Source organism: Anser brachyrhynchus (assembly GCF_964034855.1).
Source record: "Anser brachyrhynchus genome assembly, chromosome: 9".
Lineage (NCBI taxonomy): Eukaryota > Metazoa > Chordata > Aves > Anseriformes > Anatidae > Anser > Anser brachyrhynchus.
Genome location: NC_137703.1, coordinates 7,922,787 through 7,948,923, shown reverse-complemented (window position 1 = coordinate 7,948,923; position 26,137 = coordinate 7,922,787). Strand labels below are relative to the sequence as shown.

The 26,137-nt window shown below is 35.6% G+C and overlaps 1 protein-coding gene across 1 annotated transcript in view; it reads left to right on the top strand.

The window, feature by feature from the left end:
* PEX5L (peroxisomal biogenesis factor 5 like) overlaps positions 1-26,137 on the top strand; it is a 114,464-nt gene that overhangs the window by 75,556 nt on the left and 12,771 nt on the right. The window contains exons 3-13 of the mRNA XM_080604602.1: positions 2,525-2,636; positions 5,354-5,563; positions 6,657-6,783; positions 7,929-8,025; positions 13,808-13,903; positions 20,835-20,951; positions 21,886-22,029; positions 22,870-22,940; positions 24,121-24,318; positions 25,121-25,286; positions 25,662-25,819. Coding sequence (XP_080460728.1) covers positions 2,525-2,636; positions 5,354-5,563; positions 6,657-6,783; positions 7,929-8,025; positions 13,808-13,903; positions 20,835-20,951; positions 21,886-22,029; positions 22,870-22,940; positions 24,121-24,318; positions 25,121-25,286; positions 25,662-25,819 — 1,496 coding nt within the window. The remainder of the gene's footprint in view (positions 1-2,524; positions 2,637-5,353; positions 5,564-6,656; positions 6,784-7,928; positions 8,026-13,807; positions 13,904-20,834; positions 20,952-21,885; positions 22,030-22,869; positions 22,941-24,120; positions 24,319-25,120; positions 25,287-25,661; positions 25,820-26,137) is intronic.

The following is a 26,137-nucleotide window of genomic DNA, read 5'->3' as shown; positions in this document are numbered from 1 at the left end:
CTGGTACCAAACTAAGAAGTCCTGTGGCTGGGCTGGTCATCATTATATAAACAACATAATAAAGAAATGACTGGTGATGTGATAACCACCTTTGAAAAGTTAAAAAAAAAAAAAAAAAGACATCTCCTACTTCATACTTAGTTGAACCTTGGAGAAATTCAGATTTTTAACTTTTTTGTTCTAGCCCTTCCTTCCTTTCCTTCCTTCCTTCCTTCCTTCCTTCCTTCCTTCCTTCCTTCCTTCCTTCCTTCCTTCCTTCCTTCCTTCCTTCCTTCCTTCCTTCCTTCCTTCCTTCCTTCCTTCCTTCCTTCCTTCCTTCCTTCCTTCCTTCCTTCCTTCCTTCCTTCCTAATAGGAACATTACAGAAAATTTCCATGGAACGTAATGCAAAACTTAAACAGCGTCTAAATTCTACATGATAGTGTACCCTTCTGATATGCTCATATAGATACAGAAACAGAGTATTTCCTATGAAGTTTTTACATTTACACTTATTACTATGGAACCTCGTCTTTATTCCCTCCAAATAATGTAAGACTTTTCTTCATGCTGTTAGCACATCATAAAATAAATCATTGAAGATCCAGCTGATCCATAGACTTTTACAATCTTTCTGCTGGATGTTATGTTCACCAGAATATGCAAATTACTGCAGAAGTGCAGCCACTGTTACTGATGCTAGTTCCTAGAAGAAAAGGTATTTGAACAATTTTTGCTGATATGTGGAGTTGATCATAGAGAAACTTTTAAAATATTGGAAGTAGTTTGGACAAGGATTAAATAGCTATACACCCTTATTTTTTTCACCAATAGATACGATCACCAAATCACAGACAGAAAAATACATATATAGTGTAGAGATATAGTAGGTCCTCTTAATTCTTAAATATCAGTATTAGGCAAAAGTATACGCCTAGAGATAATGTGGGCAATGTGGAGCCACCTTTAATCAAAATCAAAGGTGTGCAGTTGGTATAAATGCAATTTCCAATCAGGTGTTGAGATTTACCAAATTAAGCAAGTAACATCTGTGTGATGAATGAGACAGCAATATGAGCAATCAGTTCAGATAGTTATAAAAACAGATGATTTATTCCCCTTGTAAGGTGTATCTGCAGTCTAGGTTTAGCACATGCAGAATTAGTTTGAGGCAATGTCATTGCCAGATTTCTAAAGTAAGTGCCCCCAGTTTGCACATTCTGCTACACACAGTTGGGCAAGCAATCTTCCACGTTAATTGTATAAATTGCTATTTCAGATAGCAATGATGTTACAGGCCAGATTCTGGGTAAATGAATATTACAGTCAGTCAGCTTTAGGTACCAGCTTAAATATTTGACCCATCAAAATTATGGGCTCCAGTATTTCCTTGAGACATTGGAATACCAAGTGACAAACAACAGTGAACCTAAGCTGTTGTATTGTAGGAGCTGTAGAGGCTGCAGTAGCTAAATGCCAGTAATCAATAAACATCAAATTAGGATAAGGGAATACCTTTTCTTGCCAGTTTTAGACCATGTTAGCATCCTCAATTTAAAAGTTCAAATATACACAGAGAACATTTCAAAATTACAACAGTGGAAAAAGAGCAAAAACAGGACAGAAAGAGGGAGCTGAGAGAGGATAATGGTGAAGCTGAAAGTGTCCCAGATGAAAGTAACAAAAGAAAAACGTGTTCATATTGTTAAAGTAAATGCAGGCCACACCATCAGACGTCCATCCAGCTCAACTTAGGTCTTGATCCTGCCATCAGAGGATTGTAGAGAGGAGACTTTTATTTATGAGACTGTTTTATTACTCTTTAAGTTTTTTAATACCCAATACATGAAAATCCTCTAATATACAGATTTCTTTTAGGTCGCATTCCTGCAATCACAATAAAAAGGGAAAACTGCTTAAAATACAAATTGTATTATGAGTTTTCACACAGTCAAAACTCATGCAGGAAGTTCATAAATTCACCAGAGTCCATCCACTGTCATTCATATGTCCTTGTATTGCAGAGAGGTGTTTTCCATCTCAGCAGGTTATTGTTTAATGGGCTAATGCATATTTTCTAGATGGAATGGTGTTGTAGGAATTCTGTGGGGAGGCATGTTACTGGTGAAAACAAGACCACTTCCAAATATTAAAAAAGTCCTCCTTAGTCTCCTGGTGACAGGGAAGGCCAACTTCACCCATTGATTTAAAGGGAGTTACATCAGACCTTGAACACTTTAGCCCTAAGAGCAATATATTGCAATAATTGCTATGAAAAAAAAATCACCTTGCTGCTTTATTTTTGTGCAATTTGTAAAACTGGAATATAATTTTGCCCTAAGAGAGTAACTAAGTTGATTTGGTTTTGTTTTATTTTTTTTATAATTTTAAGCCCAGAACTATTTGTACATCTCCTAATTGCAATCTCTGACTCTCTAGCAATCAAAAATAAAGCACATGATATTATAAAAAAAAAAAAATGTTTTATTTGTTCAAATTCTGTACCCCAACAACACTCCGTGATCCTGAGATTTTTTGTTGTCAGCTGGTGAATGAGCAGCAAGAAAGCAGACCACTTCTGAGCCCCTCCATTGATGACTTTCTCTGTGAAGCTAAACCAGAAGCTGTTGCAAGGCCTGTAACATCAAATACTGCAGGTAACCAAAATTCTGTACTATCTCTCATGAGAGAGAAATAATTTTAGTTTTATTTTAATTGTGTTATATTTTGTCAAGTAATTTCTTTTAGTCTCTTATAAAAAATACTATTTGCACAAAATTATAAACTGATATTGTAATTGTTTGATCTATTACTAGAAAAAAGAAATGTTTATTACATTTCAGGGCAAATCTGATGTGATCCAAATCACATTTATTCTAGCAGATCTCTGACCTTGAATTAAAGGGAGCTTCAACAGGAAGTACATAGCAGATCAACAAATTCTCAATCTTTGTTTTTGTAAAAATATAACTTACGGATAAGCCACATTTACGCTTGTTTTAACCAAACCCATTCTTTAGAAAGATGTGAATGTCTGAGAAAAAGAGAAGAGGTATCAAAACAGTTTATCCAGACTTGAGTTCAGAAACTTAAGTACTGAAAAGATCCAAGAAATTTCTTGCCTGATTTGTTTTGTGGTGAGATAGTAAAGCAGATAATTAAGAAGAAATCCTGAAAGCCTTCTGAATTAAGTGTGTTGTCCTTTGGATGTGTTTGTAGAAATTGGCATTCTCCTATTCAGTATTTCTGCTAAGGTAATCTAAGCATTTGAGTTGATTTACTGAGATACCATAAAATCAATAGTGCTACCATGTTCTGTTGCAGTCTCATAAAATGTTTTGTCTCGTTAGAAGCCATTTAATTAAAATCCATATACATCCAAATTATTAAAATAACTAAATGACTAATTAACAGCTGGGTGATTATCTTCACATCTAATTAATGTGTCTAAAGCAGTATGCGGTTTCTAGTAGCAAAACTGGAACACTGAATTAAATTAACAATTGTAAATAGTATTTTTTCCTTTGATATAACTAAAGATATTACAGGGATTAATATAAATGTTTCAAGTTGTTTAAGATGGTGTTGTAAAAATTAAGTGTCTTATGTCTGGATAAGATCCTATATCTGCCTTGAATATCTGTCAGATTTGGGGCATTTTAATCAGATTTTTATTTATAAGTTTTTTATTTTGTGAAGACTGATGAAATCTGGTGATTTACCAAGAAGACAGAAAAAGCACTACAAGAGATGACAATATATGTGTCAAAAACACCTCCCCTGTAAACTGATAATGCAGAGGAGGGGGTTCTGTCTTTTGTATGCTAAAGAATTTCCAATATTACTCTTCAAGCAACTTATAAATGAGAAACTCGGACTGAAGCCTGGCTTATATACTGATATGGTCTTTAACAGAGCAAGCAATAGAATTTCTAATTATAGTTAATATTTATCTTGAAAAGGACAAACAGCAACAACAGTAGAAAAAATTTCTAACCATACAGTTATTCCTTTTTGACCAAAAAAGTTGGCCAAATGTGGGGCAATGCAGATTTGTTTGCAGGAAGAAAAGACTATGTTATTGTCTTTTGTGCTATAGTTTTCTGCACCCTGTTTCTTCCAGTACAGCAAAAATCTTTACTGTCAGAATCTCAGGCCCTTTTTCAGTCATGCATAGATGCACAGCTCTCTCATTGTTAGGATCATATTCTCAGTGCTAGGCCTTCCTTTGTTTGAAGCTTTTCTATCACAACTGTTCTTTCTCACCTGTTTTATATTTTCTGCATCTCTAACAGACACAGGCTTCAGAGAATAGTGGCATCCATTGCTTTTTGCCAAAATTTAACCATGGGCAAAGCAAACATAGCTCTTGTTTTCTCCAGTTCCTTTCCTAATTTAGAAAGATTTGTTCTTATTAACTTCACAATTACATTTGTTTTGTCAAGCAACATGTTCTAATATGTGTGATGGAACCTGATTTTATATGCAATTCTTTTAAATTAATGACAAAAAAAACACATTTTAGACTACAATTTTTAGTAGAACCTAAAAGAAGTCAAACTCTCACTGAATTAAAAGAACTAAACATCTAACTTCCCTCTGTAGTTTTAAGCTTTGTCCAGAAACACTTGAAGTACAAAGGTTAGAATATTTTTTACCTTATAGAATCCTGGCATCACAGAACTATCTAGATCGGAAAAGACCTCCAAGATCACCAAATCCAACCATCAATCTGACCTACTGAGTCAGGTCACTAAACCATGTCCTTTAGTACCACAAATGAATTAATAGTTTAATGAGAAATGAATTAGGTGAATAGTTCTAGGAAACTAAGGTGAGTTGCCTACTAGGAAAAGAAAGATTGGTTCAAAGTATTTTTTTCAGAAAGATTTTTTTGAAAGTGGTTGGTTAATGAAAAAAAGCATAATTCAGCATCTTTGAAAAAAATCTCTGAATGTGAAATGTTAGAGAAAGCAGTCCATTCTTCAGCTTTTTCCTTAATGGCATGTGGTACAACAACCTAAGCAGCTGTTACAAGTATTTGGTAAGCCATAAGATTAAGCCAAATCTACCCAAAAACTCAACTGTACAGGGAACCTTCACAACATAAGAAAAACTGTGGACTAAGACCCAAGAGGACGTTCTGAAGATTTTCAGAGCAAAAGCCTTTCTTACAAATCAGGCTTTTTTAAACTGCATCCAGTTAAGCACATGAGATCACTAATCATATTTGAGTACGCTGGTCTTCATCTTTAGCAGGAAATACACATCTACTGTAGTCAAATGAAAATGCATTAACTTAATGCCTTTCCCAAATTAAAAAAAAAAAAAAGTTATTTGAATTAACATTGAATTCTAACATTTTGTCTCTAAGTGTTATCAACAGGTTTGGATCTCTTGGATCTTAGTGAACCTGTCTTACAAACCCAAAACAAAGCAAAGAAATCAGAGAATCCATCAAGAGGTGAAGGCTTAAAAGCTTCAACCCACAGAAAGAAGACAGACAATTCTGACCTTATCAGTGTGGACACTGAGCAGAAAGTCCAGACCGTCAGAGTTTCAGACAAGTCTTCACTAGATTTAGGTAAGAGTGTAGCTATTATATCAGTGTTATATAGCCTTGCTTAGCACAAGTTTCTCCTTGTTACTAGCCCAAAATAATGAGCAAGATCTGAATTTCCACTGCACCGCACTTTAGCAGACAGTGTAAACTTAACTTTGTGTAAACATTTTGCCTTTATCATTATACATGTTGTCAGTAAATGTGCAAATAAAGATCTGAGTGGATTTTACAAAAAAAAAAAATAGGATCAGTAAAATGGTAGAAAAATCTATAACGCTATCATGAGAAACCAATAAAGGGCACAGATCAGAAACAACCCACAGTGGGTGTCCTTTTCAGATCTTCATGTGCTAGAAATACACAAGAATTTTTTAAGTACTGCTTCACCTATGCATGCCAGAGAAAAAAGTTCTGGACAGAAGAGCTATATTTATACAGATTGAACAAAAACCTGAATACAACTCAATAGCCTGCCAAGCATGATCTATAGATGAGCTTTGGAAAAGGTGAATTTAATTTAGTTCCATCCAAACTAAATTACTTGCACCGCAACTGAGAAATTTGCAAGGTAAATGTAATTTATACCAAGGTAGCAAATTTTCCTTTCATCAACATAGAACTTTTATATAACTTTATCATTGAACAGGAGCTGAATATCTCATTTTTGCAAGGCAAGTCCAACACATGATTGAATCCTATTGGTTGCCTACACAGTCATTTATGAATGGTAGTCACCAGAATAAGTTTTATTTATACAATCTGAATACAATTAAGAAATTAAAATATATTCCTATCAGTATAATTTTATCAACAGATCTAAATTACATGCAAACCAATGATTTTAAATTGAGATTTCCACTGACTTTCTGACCATGAATCTGCTTTTGGTGGCCTTAAAAATCATGATTTAGAAAAATGTTGCAAATTCCCAAGTATTTTTACAGAATATCAGCTAGAAAGGTGCACAACATTTCTGTCTACTGGACTTTAATTAAAATAGTCTTTGGTGGCATGGCTTCACAATTTCCTCTGAACTTATATTCAACAGAAGGGAATTAATTCAAGAAACAGTAGTTTCTTTGATAAGTTCATATCTTCTTTTGTTATCTTTCAGTTGATATTCAGACACAGCTAGAGAAATGGGATGACGTCAACTTTCACGGAGAGAGGAGCTGCAAGGTCCACCCTTCTGCAGAACGAACATCATCATCATCTAGAGCTCCATCAAAAGAGCTTTTATGGTATACATTTTGCTTTTCTTAGAAAAATATTTCCAGTCCAGCTCTCTTAATTAACGATGACAAGTCATATTATTAAATCTGTTAGGATTACATTGAAAATATGCAAGCAGACATTTTGGACAATGTATCATAAACAAACACACTATAAAATTACATTTTGTCAGCAATTTTTAATGTTGTGAAGAATAGCAGGTGCAGTTGCTAAATAGATGGTGGTGAAAATTCCACAGAGGGATGCAGTGATCCAAAAGACTACAGATGTGAGTAAAATTAGTAAAAAAAAAGATACTGTGCAGTGATGTGACAGTCACTGGATACCCAGTGTAATTTCTTTGCTATCAAGAGGGCAGAATTTCTGTGTGGAAAAGGCAAGAAAAAATATACAAGCCAAGTATTACCTCTTTCACACAGTTCAACTAAAATTACAAAGGATGTAAAAGAGGGAAGAATTGGGCTTTGCCTTTAGGACCAGGTCACACAGATTAATTCTGCTGTCTTCTTGGTATGTAAGCAACAGTCATTCGCTGCATTATGCATGACCATGATTATCATTTTCGTACACTAGAAGCAGATTCCTGACCAACTGATGCTCGTCCTGTGTCTTAAACAGCCCTTTATCTGAGTGTTTCATTAACTTAGAGCTTTATAGAAGAGTTTCGCTCAGTTAACCTGATTTTGGCCTACAGGGCTTCATTTTCTGAGGAAGAAAATAGGATCTTGTGGCACAAACAGGCACATAAGCCAGGATGAAGTCTTGCAATGTGGCTGTTGATTCTTAGACACTGACTGCAGTTACATGCTTGTGTCATTGCCTAAACCTCATTTTGCATTTCTATGAAATGGAAGTGTAGTGGTAGAGGCAAAGTCTCCATTCCATTATAGTAGTTTAATGCCCATATGTGCTTGGTGCTTTACTGGTGAATTGGGCCTGATTCCGTTTTTTTTGCATTACTATTGTCTGCACAGAACTGAAAAATGGAATAGCAGTAACACTGAAAAGGGTTCAGGCACTTTTGAAATCTCCAAGTTAAACAATTCAGTTAAAAGAGTTAACCTAATTAGTCTGTATGAGCTTATGAACCTGAAATAGATAAGGCAAAGCATCTTAGTCTGCACTGACGAATATGTAAATACATTATTTCTAGGTCCACAGAAAATAGATCACAGTCTGAGCTGACTAATGTCAAGAGTGCCTTGGACACTGATTCAACATCAGAACTAGAACTTGCACCTGCAATACAGGTAAGAAGATTTGGTAAATTTAGTAACATTAAAAAGGCAAGTAGGAATTGTCTCATTGGCTAACTGTTCACATGCTGGAAGAACTATTTAAGGGAAATTTTCAGGATCATCAGTTAAAAGCCTCATACAGCTGAATCTTCACACAGCTTCCAAATTAGTATATTACAAAATTAGCATAACTGTCAGCATATCAAACATTCAGAGTTTAACACTGCAGTGAACTGTGTGACCTTCCTGTACAAAAAGATATCAAACTGCAATTTACAGCAGTATCTGCTTTCCCTTCCTCCAGTTCTGAAAATCAAGCTTCTTATGGTTCCCTGTTCCTGTAATATAGCTTTTCTCAAGGTCTCTTGGTCGACCAGGAATACCCAAAATTGGGAAATGGCAAAGGAATACGGGAAAGAATCATTAGGCCAACATTCATTAGTAGTTTATCTCCACAGGTAGGAGAGCAGTGTGTTCAATGGACTTTTTCCTGCTGGAAAATGAACTCCAATAAGGAGGGCTCTGGGTTGTAAATTTGTAGATTTGCCCAGTTCCACCGTCATATAGTATATTGAACAGGACTTTATGGAAATTACTTAAAGTCATATGGTATTATATATATGTATGCATATATATGTACAAATACACATTTATATATGCATTCATATAGTTCAGATTGCTTATACACCTTATTTCCAGTTTTTTATTTCTTAACTGAAAGTTTTCAAGTTCAGCCAATGCTACTGGCAGGGGTGAGAGCAAGTTGTTTGGTGGATTCACTTATAGTTGAAAGCAATTTTTCTCTCAATTTTTCTACAGCTATTTTGAAGCCTGCACTTCAAAACCTTTCTGTTAGATGTAATATCTGGAAATTAATGAAAATTAATAGTCCCATTTGAAAATGGAAAAATGAGACACCAAAATGTCAAATGTCTTTTTTGGAGATCATGCACGAGTTTTTGCAGAAAATAGAAATAGAACCTAGTTATCAAGACCCATTTCTATATTTTCATTAGGGAAAAAGTGAAAAAGTCTCCTTTACTTTCCTGCCATTTCTACATTACAAACAGGATATTTTTTTTTTCAATTTTTATTTTTCCCCCGGAAGGTTTAACTAGTTCTAATGCATGATGTCTTTTTCATTCTGTACAATATTTATACATCTTAGTAATGGAAAAGATCTGTTGCATAATATCTACTTTAGATGGACAGCATCTTTTCACATGCTTTGTCCATCTTCTCTTGAAGTACCCCTAACCACTTTTTAGGAGGCTATTCCTCAGCCTAATAGATCTAAATGCCATCTTTATGTTTAACCTGGATGTGTTTAAATCAAGTAGACAGTCACAGGTTATAAGTCTGTGGCTTTCTGTAAAAGCAATTGCAAATACAGCACCTCTACTTTATATGGTCTATTTCCCATTCTACTAGATTAACTGCAGAAGCAAAAATCAGCATTTTTAATTCAGTATAGATTCAATCCTTTGAGTCTCCGTACTATTTTATAAAATGGATGGTATTTGAAAATTTAAAAATCTTAAGTTGAATCAGCCAACTTGAAAGAGAAGCAGAGTATAAAATTCTTATCTGATGCTCTAGTATATTTCATGTTTTGTTTTCCTTTATCATAAGCTCCTTTTTTTCAAACTCGTGATCCACTCAAGTCATGAAATGTTGTTGACCTGGTAATTAATAGTGCTTCATCCTGCTTATACTTGGACTGTCAAAGTTGTCAGTTCCCAACAACCAGGCTCATCTGTTTTGACAGAGTTCTTAATCTGCTTGTAAAAGAAATCATATTAGTAGTGCTTTTATCAAAGCATGTTTACCATACTTTGTCCTCTATAGATCTTGTCTATCTCATTTAAGGGTAACCTTTGCATGTGCAACAGATTCTGTCATACTCTAAAGATTTCATCTTGTCAAACTTGCTGCAGTTAGCCATCAGTAGTTGCTGAGACAATTGCCTTCATCACTCATCTTTGATGTTAGATTTAGTTCCTCAAAGTGAAATACTAAGCAACTAGGTTACATTTTCATTAAAATTATGCAATCTCCTTAATGAAATCCTGTGTTTACTGTGCTTATGTCATACAAAATCACAAAGGCAAGCTTTGAATTAATAAGAATCATAGAATGAGGAAGAAATGTCTCTAAATGCTGGAAAGGGCAATAGCATGGTAGCTGTCACTGGATGTGGCCAACTTCCTTCTTAGTATTCTGCTCACATCATATGTGTCCTATTATTAACTCTTAAGCTGTATTGGCCCAAGTATCTTTGTTCATTCTTTTATCTGCCATACCAGAAAGTTCCTTGTTACGGTTTTATTGGTACGAGAGCTCCTACAGTGATGGGGTTTTTTGAAGGTTTATTTTCTCTCTGACAGTTACAAACTACAGAGGGAGGTAATATGTTAAAATGTATATGCATAAACTCTGCTTATGTTTTAACTTTCAAAATACAATTTAAAACTCGGGCCTCGTTGCTCACTCAGAATGCATACACAAGAAACCTCGACATACTACAAACTATACCTAATTCTACTATCTCTACACTCTTAGACTAACGTGTATCTCAAAGCCTGTAAACCTTAGAAACATGCAGTTTTGGGCAGCAGTTTTTAGAATGCATGATTTATTCCCCACTTCTCCCAGATACATATAGTAAGACAAATGGCCTGGATCTTTTTGGATGTGCCAGTTACTCTAATAAAATTAAGTTACAAAGGACAGATTTAGCTCGTTATTTGAAGACCTGCTCAAAAGTTAAGACTATAATTTAAGCCTCTCACCAACAGTTAAGGTCCAACAGCACATAAGCAGACTACAGGTGCAGGAAACTGTGCGCAAATGTATTGGAATGGAAGATTTTGTTCCCGAAGACAGCAGCCAGTGATCAACTACAGCACCTCCACTGTAGAGTGGTGAGCATATCAAACCACAGTGTATGCAGGCTGTCCATGCCTCAGACATACCCATTCCACCCCGACCCATACTACACCTTGGGCTCCCGTTAAGGGTCACAGCTGCAGAGTCCCAGTCCATCACCAGCTGGAGAGGTGAAGTTCTCCAGTGCTGGCACTCCATTTCCATCCCCTCTCTTCCTGCACTAGCAAAAGGCAGCATGTTTGTTACACATGGGGTTTTTCATTTCTGGATATCACAACTCAGAATATGACTCTGCATTGTCTATATACAAATGTAGCTTATGTGGGTTTTGTTAATTACTTCTTTTTTCCCCTCTGATTGAGAGCAGGTGTGCATTTAATGGAGGAGAAGGTGTATTTCTGTGGGGATTACGCGGAGAGAATGTGTATGCTGTGATATGAGGCAGAGGAGGGGACTTGTGTTTCTTTCTTATCCTCTTTCTCCTCACCTCTCTAACTGCCCCAACAAGCTCTCTCCCCTTCTCCAGTACTAGTCAGTCTAAACATCATGATTTATGCTATTGTCCTTGACCTAAGGCAATTACAGTCACTAGAAGCAAAAGATTCAAAAGCTGATGTAGTCAAACATTTTGCAAGAGTCAACTCATAAATAGTGAAAAGGCTAGGAACGTAATTAATGTCTATCAACACACTTTTGCGTCAAGAAAAAACAGATTTTATTCTTTGATCAGATTGCAGGTTGGGTTGATAAGCTGCTGTGTGATACTCAGCAAGATGTTTGACTTAGTGTACTATATTCTGATTTAAAAATTGCCACCATGCAATATGAATAAAGCAGCTGTTAAACAGATTAAGGCTAGCTAACAAGTTCTCAGGACCGGTAGTTATTTACTAGGAATTGTAATCATAAAGGGGGATTCTTCTGACATTATAAAGAGAAATCATGATCTTCAATATTATTGATCTGAAAATAAATATGCAAGCCATTCCTGGTGAAATTTGCATATAATGCAACAGTGGACTGAATAAAATGTAAACAAGGGAGTCATAAAAATGAGCTGGTGACCAAGACACCTATATAAATAAGTATTACAATATGGTTGCTTGAAAAATCATATATTACAGAATGAGAATGCAGGCTCTACTTACAACACTATGTTGGAAGGCAATTCTGAAAAGGATCTATGGCTCAGAGTGTACAAACATGTCGCTGTGAGTGCTCCCTGTGCGGCATTGTGACAAGAAAACCATAGAAAAGCAGGCATAATTAGTGGGAGACAGGAGATCACTTGTTCCTTGCATAAAGAAACAGCAAGACAGGTATTGGACCATAGTGTTCACTTTTGTTGTCTGTATGGCTATACATTAAAGCTATAATAAATTAAAGAGGGAGAGTAAAAGTGCCACAAAAAGGTTGAAATCTGAATAAAATGTCTCATAACAAGCTAAGTTAAGATCTTAATCTCTTTATAACATTTAAAAGATAATTAAAAGCAGATTAAAGTAATGGGTATCTTTCCACGGAGAAAATAAGGGGTACTAAAAACTGCTTCACACTACCGGAGAAAGGATAAGAAGTAATAGCTGGAAACAGAAATTGAAAGGAATAAGAGAAACGAGGAGGTCAATTAAACAAATTTCCAAACATAGTAACAAGATTAAGGTCTCTTGATAACTTTTAATTAAACCCAAGCACATTCCTCAAAGACATATATTCCAGACAACTCCACTTACCATCAGTAGAACATCACTTTCATCTTATGGCTGTCCAAGTGACAAAAGAAATCAAAGAATCGAAACAAACAGACTATTTGAACAAGTTATCTCCTCTGCCCTAAATACTGTTAATCAGTAAAATAACTGTTTTGTGTATAGGAACTTTAGGGCTATATTGACAAAGTATGTCATCTTTCTAGTTAAAAAGGCATGAGTATACACAGGCAGACAGACATGTCTGACCATGCTTTGCACACTGTATGAACGCACAGGAATGTTATTGCATGTTTCATTCCAAGAAAGCAAATTCCAACACTTGCAGATACAGCCCAATGAGTCTGAAGTGAGCAAAATTAGTCTTTTAGCAATGTGTCTTATTGAAATTGAATATTATAAGTACAGTCATCAGAAACATAATCATGTAAATTAATGCAGTTGGGACCATGGTCAGGCAAATGGCTAATGAGTTTAACCTCTGACAAACACGAGAGAATGGATTAGCAGTCAGAGCTCTGTTTAGCAAGATTAGGCCACTTTGTGATTTTCTATGCCATCACTGAATACTGTTTGTTTTTGTGTTGTGCCTTTTGTGCAAAAAGCATTAATAAAATGTTTTTTAGCAAGAGAATAGGGAGAAACTTGTTATGGACTTCCAATGGGACTGACTGATAGTCAGGTGTAGAAGGGAGCACAACTACTGGTTGTAAAATGCATTTATCCCTCCAGTGAAAGCCATAGCAAACCTGTCTCTCCAATGTGATCCCAAAGCAGAATCTGAAAGAAAAACACAAAATATACAGGCAAAATGAGAGGCTTTCTTCTTGGAATACACTGAGTGGAATGCATTGCCACAGTCATAATACAGGAGTAGGAACAATTAAGGTAAAAGTCTTAACAAAAGAGCCATCTATTCCCTTTTTAGCCCAGTACTTTCACTGTCTTTTCTTGGCTGTCTCTTTAATTTTCACACATCTTGAGTAATAAGAAAACTCTAGAAAGATAAGTTATTCTGCTTCTGATGAGGAATGATCTTTCTACAGTGTATGCGAATTCAGAGGAATTCATGCAGGGACACGATTAGTTTTGCCCAAGGAAAAGGCCATTTTGGGCTTGAGGCAGTTAAGGAAATAACTCAGAAATTTTGCAGAGAGTATATCATCCTATGCTGAGTTATTCTTTTATTTCTTTAGGCACGATCAGCTAAGGAGCAACGTTGGGGAGGGCCTCTTCTCTCTAGAAATCACTCCTTGGAAGAAGAATTTGAAAGAGCAAAGGCAGCTGTTGAGGTATTATTTCATTTACTGTTCTCATTTTCATATAATGTTCTATGGATTTTGTATTCATTTTGCAGCACAAGTAGAGGAGAAAGTTGGAAGTGGATTATTCAAAGCAGAGAAAAGATATGGTTCTTGGAGTTACTCATTTAAGATATCAGTTTCTCTCTTAACAAAAAATACAGCCTTAGCTATAAATGGACATGAGCCAGAACTAACTTTTCAAAATTGATTTTGTCTTACTCTAATACGTGGGTCAAGAAAAATTCCCCGTAATGCAAGTACTTCAAAAATAAAGGTATATGAGTGAAAACTGCTTTTTCCCCAGCAACTGAATGTGTCCAATCAGTTATTTCAGCTCAGACACAAACCAATTCTGCACATTGAAATTGGAATTCAGAATCATTGATAAAGAGAATGATTACTTGGTGTAATGGATGAGTAACTGCACATACAGCCGTAATCAGTGCATTTTTATTATTGTTATTTTTGTTATTATTATAACAGAATTATAGATAGAATGTTAAACATCAGAGTATTCTCTTCTTCTGATAAAGGAATTTAGTTTGAAAAGGTGAAGGTATTCAAATAGTTCTCCTATCTACTGTTTTTTTTTCATTAACTTCTACTTTTCTAACATGAAAAATGTCTCTTGAGTGTTGTCCTATACCACTACTCCCAACTGAAATCCTGCACCAGTCTTAAGATAAGGTGGCATACAGATTTTTTAATAGAATCCATTAAAAAATAAGGTACAATTGTCAATTCTGAGCATCATATCTTCTCCGAGGTTCAGTCATAACTGTTTAAAATCCCATTGCCACAAACAGCCAGGACAGCTGCATCCCACTGAGGGATTTTTCCCACTGAGGGAAATTTTTCATGATATGATAAGGTAAGACTACATGATTTCTACCATGGTTTCACAGGATCTTAATGCACGTAAAATATCATCTCAGTTTACAAAGTTAAAATGGACACAATCAGTAAATTAGCTGTTTTATAAACTACAGACTGAAGAGTTTATACATTTGTATTCTCTGAGTGCCTTTTTTCCTGACCAATTAGATTAACAACTTTAAATAACTGTTGGTGATGCATATGTTTTGTTTTGTTTTGTGGTGTTTTTTTTTTTTGATGTGGCACATCACGCACATTTGTTCCTGGCAGGAAATGAGAGACTTGCTTTCAGATCACCAAAATTTTCTAGATGTTCCTAATTGCACTGCAATATGATCCTTAAGGTGGGACATGTTGTGCAGTAATCTGTGGTTGAGACACAGGGAATCTGATGGTGAACATCTCTGCATTACAGTTAGTGGTTAAGCAAATGGTGTCAGTACTTTTGCAGTTCCCAGAAACCACGTGTGATGGGGAGTTCCTAGACAGATTACAAGACTTTACTGAATTACTTTACAGAATAAAATAAGGAAGAGAATGTATTGTAAAAAAAAGGTCATTCTGAGGCAACAAAGATTATTAAAATGCTTTAATGTAGTCTTGCAAACAGCTATTAAAAAGATTCTAATTAAATGTTTCCCTAACTATGTAACTGGAAGTCTAAGTAATTCTTTCTGCTTAAAATAGAAATTTAGACCAGGTAGTTAAAATAGAAAGGAGATGATTCTTCAAGATCTTATAGAGTAGTTATTTTCATTTGCATCTGAAAAGCATTGAATTTTCATCCTGGCAAAAATGAAGTGGTAAGAAAGTTAAGGTGATTGAAATAAATTGAAATAAATTGCAGGCCATCTCAGAAAGATTAGTGCTTTCTTAACCAGAGAATAGATACTGTTCAAAAATCCTTCTTTTAGGCTTAGGATGTTTCTGTAATATTCCTCAACTGGGAAAGCTCTGAGTGGTAAGATTAGCCAGAAAACTGATCAAGAAAAGGAAGTGAATCTGAGGTTCTTCATTGCCTGCTTTGAAAGGAATTAATTAAAAATTCAGTAAATGAAGACACCAAACTTTATCCCCCACCCAATACTCACTTTAGAGCTTCGGGAATGGTCTTAAGATGTCAAACTCTGAGATTAATGAAAATCTGTGAGGTAATTCTTTCTAAAGTAGGTTTAAAGATGTCTGTGTCATTGGGGATTCTTTAAAGAATAAAGAGATAAGTAAATTAGCTTTTTTACTACAGAGGATCTAGATGCGCTTGCACTGATTGGGTCCTTGCAGACTTGGCTACCTTTTCTTTCATTCTGGAAACCGGATTTGATTTTTTCCTTGTCCCTTTGCTAAACACTTGAGGGAAGCACAAATAACCTAATGTCGTGATTTCCAAGTGCCATACCAAATATGGTCTAAAATATTTTTTCTACTAATTAGATGTTTTTTTACCAATAGTCAGTACTTTTGAATTAAAAAAAAGAAAAAAAATGCTAGCATGAGAACTCAGATCCATCCTGTATCTATATTCTGTTAATATGATTGTTTTATCCTGCACCTTCCTACTGGTAGTGAGTTAGAATTAAAAAACATGAAACCAAGGAAGTGCAAAAACTTCCAACAGAAAAATGTCTCAGACATGGAAAAAAAGCAATTTTAATATTTTCTTATGCCACATTTACCTGGTGTAGATATTAAATTGCAGATGCCACACTGTTTTGTGAGCTTACACAAAAGAAATTTTAAACCATCCTTCTCGGCATCATTTTATTTACAACATGAGCCCTTACTGTATAATAAATATACTGTTATGAAGCATCAGAACATATTACAGCTAAATTTTGTGACAACAGTTGTTAGTAGTAATTAGTAAGTGCACAAATTTAACATATTGATGCAGTAATTCAAAGGAAGAACAACCACAACAGCTTTATTACAGCTTTATTTTTTATGCATTGGTCAAGAAGAAACATTGCAAACTGAGTTTTAGCAGTATGGGACAGGCAAAATTCTAATCAAATGTGATGAAAACCGGTAAATTTAAAAATTAGCCATCAATATTCTGAAAATCCACCCCCCACTCCCGCCATTGTATCACAGGAAATAAAGAACCTGAAGAAATTCTGTCTCCCACTGAGACACTGCTTCAGCGTATTTTTAAATACTAAGGGTAAAAACAGTCTCTTTGACAAAATGTAGAATATTCTGCAGGGAAGGAGTCAGATGGTATGAAACATTTTTCCTGGTTGTCATTTCACTCAAAGGCTGCAGATGATCTGAGAATATGTTAAACGTGTTCAACTGCTCTGAAAACTTTTGATATGTCCAAAGCAATTTGCCAGTGTTAAGGTAGGAAAAACACAGAAATGAAATAATTGGCACCAGTCACATAGCAAATAGAGTTAAAATTAAATTTAGGAGTCTTGATCCAGAGCCAGATTTTCAGAAGCATTCAATATTAATTTAGCCCTCCTACTACTGAAGTCAATGGAAAAACTGCCACTAATGACACCTGAAATAGCCTTAGGCCTTTAATAAAGACCATGCAATATGTCCTCTTCTTCAAGGACATTAAACTGCTCTGCTATTGACATTGTTATTTGCCATGGCAATATTATGGCATTTTATCAGGTGCCATGATTGAGCATGATCCAGTTGCTCAGCGCGGTTTTGCCGTAGCGGTTTCAGAGCCCGCACGTACTGAATGCATTTAGGAAGCCATAGCTGCTGCAGGAGTTCTGAAATTGAAGGGAACTCACAGTCCTGTTGTCCCTCCTCATCAGTCCCTGCACTGTACAACCATACAGTCCCTGGCTCCGGACTTTCCCAGCAGGTCCTGTCCTTTTGGGTAAATGGACCCTTAGTATATCTGGGCTCTTATATCTCACAGCTTAGAAAACAGAGGTATGGATACAGTCCCATTTGGGTCAGCATCGCAGAACAGTTATTTCTCTACTAAGGTAGTCTTACGAAATTCTCAGAGGCTTTCCAGAGAAAGTATGTATCTTACTCCTTTCTCCCTGTATTCCTTTCTTCCAAACATCTCCATTAAGACTACCACCTGTACAGATGTGCATAAGCTTATGTCTGAACTAAAGAAAAGTGTTCTTGTGAAACTCCACAGGAATAAGAAGGTGACAAGAAGAGTTGCTTAACACACAAGTTATGTCATAGAGGTATCTCAACACTTTACCCGGTGTTATGTAATAATTAAAATATTCTGTAATATACATTTATTTAAGGCAAAAAAATCAGTTAATCCCCTGGAACTCTGGAAGGCTGATAAGAGAGACATCATGTCACTTTAAATGTATTAATATATAATACCTTAATATTATATATATATATTAAGATATATCTATTCTATCCTAATAATATCTATATTAATATTTTGCAGTCGTAGGCTTGCTATCCCACCACAGCCTAGGAGTGGAATTCAGACAACCGAACTCTCCTAGGCTTTGGTTTCCTGTATCAAAACCAACAGCAGTTCAGGTGCCCTTCCAGGAAATTCCATACCGTTCTGTACAGCTACACCACTGAGGGTTTATCGTGACATGAAGAGGAAAATCAAAATCATAAGAACCACTCGCCAAGTCAAGGCAAGGCTACCTTCCCTCCCCAACAGCCACATGAAGGACTTAAATCCATTTTGCCCAGACATGCAAATCACTAGTTATAGTTGCAAACTAACAGTTCGGTCCTGACCCCTGTCCAAGTAGTATGTGATGAGATAAGAGAGCTAATAGCTTAACTGAACTTCTCCCCAGTACATTTTTCCTCCATTTTTGATTCACTATAGATAAACATTAATCACGGTTATTTGAATGCATAGTAATTCATTAGCCTTTTAAGTAGAATATGCACACAGTGAGCTTCTGTGTGTATTATAAATATGTAACTAAGCAGCAGTATTTGAATTTAAGACTTAAAAACACTAAGTGTTTTTATATATGACGAAGAAATGTGATTTGATATGTTTCCAAGTCAGTGGGTCGTATAAATGATCTTTGTGGGAAAAAAATGCAAGAAAAAAAATCTAATATAAACATCATATACATATATATCATTAGTTCTATAACGTAATCTGTTTTAAAAGGCATTACTAATTACTTTTCTGTAGTTATATTAATATTAATCTATAGAAAAGGGAAATTTCCACTCCTTTACCTCATCCTGAATCTCCAAATTACTTATAGTAAAAACACGGTCAAGTAATTTTCTTCTTCAATGCAGCACAGATTTGCACTGAATGCAAAATAGACCATGGAGATATTTGTTGAACAGGATAGTTTAAGGGATTCAAGTGCCTCTGCTCATGGCTGATAAAAAAGGGCGAGATCTGAATCATTATCCTGGCCTTTTCAATCCCTAAATGGACATTTCAGCACAATCTCACAACTATTTAAAAGGCTGTATTTCCTTCAAATTTGGAATGAAAGCAAATTTTGAAACCTCAGAAGTTGTTGTGTAACAGAGTTGTCACCTTCAGTTTGCTTCTATTAAAAAGAGTGTAATCTCTCCAGGCGTGAATGATTCACGCTCGTTTCCTAGTCCACAGAGTAACATAGCAGGTATCTTCACAGATCCTGCCACTGCATAATTCATGCTAGTCTGAGTCTCCTGGATATCAGGAGGCAGATGACACAGGAAGAGTCAAAGGGAAATGCCTGTTAGATTTCTAGACAGGGAATGCACCTTGCCATTTGCAAACAGCCTTGTGATTTATAGTAATAGCACCTATTGATAGTGGTTGCAAGCCCTCCTAACCCTTCATATCTAGTATCAAATGCTCTCATTGCTGACTCATTCTAGATCCACTAATAGTCTGCGTTTTCCTTTTTCCAAGCACCTAAGAAGGAGGCCTGTGGCAAGTAATGCAATCACAGATTCAGATTTTGCAAATCGTGCCTGGCTGTGGAGCCATTGAGCAATTGATCTTGCCGTAACAATTTGGACAAAACTACCTGGACCAGTTTCTAACAACTTTAAATAATTTTGTTTAGTACCTCACTCTCAAATAGGTCTGTCTATACCTCAACAGAGTTATTTGTGCTATTTTCTTTGACATAAATAAACTAAGAAACTGCGCCCTCAGTAGTGCTGTTTTACTGAAATACTGGCCATGCCCTTAACGAACTGGAGAACTTTGCAAAGGCTTGCAGTGCTGAGCGTATATTTTGCTATGGGACTGCACCTCAGGGCTATGACTAATGTGTGGCAGCTGAAAAAACAGCACCTTATCTTGGATTTCCCCCACTTTTTTTTTTTTTTTTTGTCCTGTTTCTGTTTCTTGACATCAATTTCTATCAAATACAGTGGTTCCTTCATTCTGGTTGTTACCCATCCTAAACCTCGTTTGTTTTTAATCATTTCTATTTTTCTGTTACATGTTTTTCCCTCTTGACTTTCAGCTAAATCTTAGCCTTACTGTACAATTTTATAAGCTCTTACAGATTCCTTTCACCAGCACAGGATATGTTGGGATTTCTCCAGTATGTCAAAAGACATTTAATTTGAATTCTCTTGTGCAAACACTCTCTGTCTAAGCTTTGTCATTACTCTTTTATGGAGTAGAAAATGCTGAATCTATCAAAGTAGGATGCTTGTTCTGTTTTAAACTGGTTTATGTATTGTTATTCTTTAACATGTATGCTTAGGGTTGTTTTTGTTTTGTTTTGTTTGTGGGTTTGTGTGTTGTTTTTTTGGGCAGTATTCATTTCATTCAAATTGTATGTAACAATTTGCTGTTAGCATCAGTGCAATGTAGTGTAAGCTGCTGCAAATCCTGCTCCAAATAGAACATATGCTGCCTCTGAGATAAAGAGATTTCTGTTGAAGAAACGCATTCCAATATAGGAGATGAAATTTAATTACATGGAATTCCAAATTTGTACTGTAGTATTTCAGTCAGTATGATTATTAATAGAACAAATCCTGCTCAGCAAAATTGCCAGACTCAGGCCACTGGTAGAAAGAAATTAAAAGCTCACCATTTTATTTTAGAGTTTTGTTGCTCTTTTTCTTCTTTTTTTTCCTCTTTTTCTTCCAGTCAGACACAGAGTTTTGGGATAAAATGCAAGCAGAATGGGAAGAAATGGCTCGCAGGAACTGGATTTCAGAGAACCAGGAAGCACCAGGACAAGTCACCATCTCAACCATTGAGAAGGTAACACGAAGTTTTTAATACAGCACATCCTTCCTGTGAAATTTTTAGATGAGCCTCAGCTGTTCAAGGGAACCCAAGAAAACTCTTCAAAGATAAGGAAAGTAATTTTACCCAAAAGAGCTCATCCTCTTTAAAGTGTCTGTGAGTAGAGTAGATTTGGAAGAGTACTGTAGTGAGAACACACTTAGACATGCACACTGTTTGAATTCAGCCAAATGGATCACAAAGCAAACTGCTGGATTCTGGGCACTTTGAAGACAGGTGCTTAAGGAAGAGCAGCAAATACTAAGAAAATCTGGGCTGACACTTTCAGAGAATAAGAATGACGTATTCTGTCTCCCTTCTTCATTCCCTCCATTGTGTGCTTTACTTTTGTTTATGTAGCCAATATTAGCATACACACTTCACACTGCAATGGCAAAAGGATAAAAAGGCAAAATCTAAAAAAAAAAAATCCTAAAGTAGATGGTTGAAACACCATTCTATATCTTGAAGGTTAATTGAAGATTTCAGGGTATCAACTGAACAGAGATCAGGTTACAGTCACCACAGGGAGTCAACCACTTGAGGTGTGCTCTTAACCATCAAATTGGATGTCCTGGGCTCAGGTGAGGTTCAGTTCTGCTAATACTGCAGTCAGTGTGAGCTTGTATATTATCTTTGATGGAGAGTCCAACATGAGTATCAGTAAGAATAACTTCAGAGCTAAAGTAAATATACAGAGAGCACAATATAAATGCCCAGTGGTGGTTAGGTTTTTTGTTTGTTTTTGTTTTACAATTCTTGTAATTTAAATTTCACAGAGTAGCTCATACTTTTTTTCATAGAACAAAGGAGGTTTACATCCATTTGGAAAATTGTGAATCATTTAATTTTACAGTTGCTGTTCCTTACTGCAGTGCTTCATCATGGGTCCCTTAACTCTCTTCTCCAGGGATATTATTTTCATACAGAAAACCCCTTCAAAGACTGGCCAGGTGCTTTTGAGGAAGGACTGAAAAAAATGAAAGAAGGTGACCTGCCAGTTACAATCTTGTACCTGGAGGCTGCGATTCTACAAGAACCAAATGATGCAGAGGTATTCACTCTTGTGCCTTTTATTGACAAAGGAAAAGGGGACACCATTTAGCATGCAAAGATGGAATGGTTTCATGGCTCAAACCTTTGCTAGTCATGACTGACTGAAACAGATTGAACAATAATGGGTTTGGAATAGCATATGCCTTGAAATAGATAAAGGTGAGCTCTTTGTAAAATGAGAATCTATTCTTGAAATTATAGAATTTCCAAGTTGTCGTTTAAAAGTATTGAAAAGAGACAATATTTCAAACTTTTCATTTTTTTCCTGATGTTTTCAACCTATTAAACACTTCTATTGAAAAAGCCATTGAGTTATTGAAAAAGAATGTTGACAAAAAATTTAAAGTTATATCAATTTCTACAATACTGATGTTTTCAATGGGTATATACTCTGTGAAACCTGAAAAATATTTACAATATTTACAATTTAAGTATCTAGGTTTCTTTGAATCTCTTGCTACGGTAAAATAAGCAGCAGTATTTCAAAAAGCCCAGACCTTCCAGAATCTTTTAGACCTATACAACTTAATAGTTGTTCTTCACTGTTTTCCATAAAAGTCTAGTTATATTTAAAATATACAGTAACTCACATTTGAGAAAACATCATGTGATTATGCACTGACAGAATACCTTTGCACTGATTGATTATAAAATTAACAGGCCCAAAGATATTCAAAACTGCATTGATTTGTACTGTTGGTATGTTCACCATAGAAAAATCTGTAATTAGAACATATCTATTTTTATTTACTTCCCTGCTGAACAGTGATACTAGTTGTAACTCTGCTTGTGCTTGGGTATATATAACAAAATAATACAGCGATGATTATTTTTGCAGGCCTGGCAGTTCCTGGGTATAACACAGGCAGAGAATGAAAATGAGCAGGCAGCCATTGTCGCCCTCCAAAGGTAGATGAAGATAATTGCTAAGTAAGGGGTCTAATGAGTATTAGGTAATGGAGATGTAGGTATACTTAACCTCATACTTGTAACACGAAGCATTCATTTAACTAAGTAAAGCGTAGGTGCAGAAATCTTCCCAGTAACTTCAGAGTGATTAATATTTCTGTTTAATGAAATAAGTACAGTATTTAATCTAGTAATGTAATTAGTTGCTCAGAAGAAAAGTTATGTGGCCTGATAAACGTGAATTAGACATAATGCAAATAAAGTCTCTTTTTGATATTCTAGCCACTTGGCATATTTTTTGTAGTCTGTCCTTTAATGAAGAAGTTTTCTTAATTGGAATGAGCACCCTCCAGCAGCTGAATACTAAACTGAGAACATTTATGGTTGATAGAGATATAAAGATGATCTTATGCTTGTATGTAAAACATCAGTTCCAAAATACCAGCATTAGTATTACCTTTCTCTAGGGGGTTTTCATGTCTCCACTTGAAACAAGTACCCTCTCCAAATTCAATTGCATTAGCAACGTTAACCATCAAGTCACTTCACCTAAGGATACTCTAACTCATTTATGTGTAACTTAGTGTATCACCTGATAGTGAAACCAAGGGATTGCCTGATTGACGGCTTTCCCATTCCCACAGATTTAAAACAAGAACATTCAAACAATAGATCAGATTCTGTTTTCATTTCATTATATATATAGCTGTGGAAAGATTACTCAAGTTGACTGGCTCTAGCATTATCAAAGAATTACTGAGAATTTAGCATCAGTGTCAAGATTCATAAGAAAGAGATTTTTGTCTTCGGAATACTTTTTTATAGAGCTGAAAATCATATTAAACTGTTTCCTTGAATTTACGTGAAGCTTCTTTTTATTTACTAGACAGATAATATAAAATGAGTCTACCCAATCAATGTACTCATAACCAAAAGAATGAAAACATAACCTGTATACATATGTTTATGTGCATACATGTGTGTGTGTATGCACAGGCATATGCATGCATATGTGTGTGTATACATGTGCATAATGCTCATAATGAAAGTATTATTGGTTAGATCTTATTTGTGTGAGTGATTGATTATTTTTTTACACAGGCTATTGTGAAAGAATTCAAGAATTGTGTTTGGCTAAAAAAAAAAAAACAACCTCACAATATTTTTATTTTCTGCCCAGGTGCTTGGAACTACAGCCAAACAACCTAAAAGCTCTGATGGCACTAGCTGTAAGTTATACCAACACTGGCCATCAACAAGAAGCGTATCAAGCTCTAAGAAACTGGATAAAGCAAAATCCAAAATACAAGTATATAGCAAAAAGCAAAAAAGGGTCCCCAGCACTTACCAGGAGAATGTCTAAAACATCAGACGAAAGGTAAATGCAGCATAAATCCTGATGGCGGAAATTTAATGACCACTACTAATGATGGTGCATTCAAAAAACAAAAAAAGTCAATTAGTTGGCAGCCCTTCAACATGTTTTCATGAGCCCAATAAATGTCTCTGAATTGTGAGATGCATCATAAAGTCATTAAAGGCATAAATATCATTTATAGAACCAAAACACTAGGGCTATCTCACTGCGTGTCATTTTGAAGACAGGCCTTACGTTTTACCCTTATCACTTACAAGCCTTGGGTTGACAAGATAATTTAGTATAAGCAAAAGTAAAATATGCAAGTTCTGCTTAATTGCTAAGTGCATTATTCTGCTGTGGCCTCATCACCCACTGTTGTCAGTGTGAAGGCTTTATGAAGCCTACAGTGGGTACAGAAGTCTTAAATTATGCCTCTTCAGGGGTCTTGGGTAGTTACTTGATCTACGCCTCTTAAGAATGATTACTATTTTTACCAGTCTAGAACTCTTTTACTGCTGAGAAACCCATCCAATTTTAATACGTTTGGTAAGCCTTCATGTTTTCTTACTTGGATTCATAGCAGCACTTTGACTTCATTACATAGATAAACTCTTGAATTTCAGAAATAAGTTTACTACAGGACCTGGAAGTAAGCCTTTGTTATGATGAAGTTGAAGAAGCTTATTTTCAAATTTTAGGAGTATATCACTTCTGATACATCCAGTACAAGGATTTTAATTTCTGGCTATGCAATCAATACTGCAATGTTTGCAAAAAAATGTAAGATGCAACTTTATGTTATTTTTCCTCCCTTGTCTAGCTCATTACTTGAAGAAGTAAAGGATTTATACCTGGAGGCTGCTCACCAGAATGGTGATATGATAGACCCTGACTTGCAGACAGGACTTGGAGTTCTTTTCCACCTGAATGGAGAATTTAACAGAGCAATAGATGCATTTAGTGCTGCTTTAACTGTTCGCCCAGAGGTACGCTTTTTGTTTTTACATTTTTAAGAATTTAGTTTTACAGGCTGTTTTCTTTCTTGCCTCTTGAACAGACCAATATTAATGAGATGTCACTTCAGCCATTAAAATTTTAATACCTGAAATAGAAATGTTAATTACAAGACAGTCCCATTTAGAAACAGATTTATATATATCTGATTTCTAGCTCTGTGCTGATTAATTGTACTAGTTACATAGAGTTGCCTATAATCATAAATCAGAACCTCCCATTTTGTGTCAATTAAGAAAAGACATGATACTGTTATTTTCTGCAGTCCTCCCTACTTTGCAATCAAAAAAGAGCTATTATTGAGCCCTCTTTTGACACTTACAGTAGAAGACTCATTTTCTCACCAGGACTATACGTTATGGAACCGTCTTGGAGCAACCTTGGCAAATGGGGATCGAAGCGAAGAAGCCGTTGAGGCCTACACACGTGCTTTAGAAATACAGCCTGGCTTCATTAGGTCCAGATACAACTTAGGCATAAGCTGCATCAACCTAGGGGCATACAGGTAAGTTAGAAAAATGCATAAACTAAAAATATCTATCAAGTGAAAATTCATTTTCTAGCTAGGGCTATCTCAGAACATAGCTTAATAATCTCAGCCACTGTAAAAAAAAAAAAAAAATCATTCAAAGCACTAACAAATGATGCCTTTCTTATATCCACACATCCTACATAACAGAACTACTGACTTTCTGTTAAAAACATAAATCTCTCATTCAACAAGCTGATTAAGCATTTTTAAGCTCTAAATGCAAGTACTCTAATAGTAATCAGTGGGATTGTTCTCACGCTTAAACTTAGACCTGTGCTTAAGAGCTTTTCT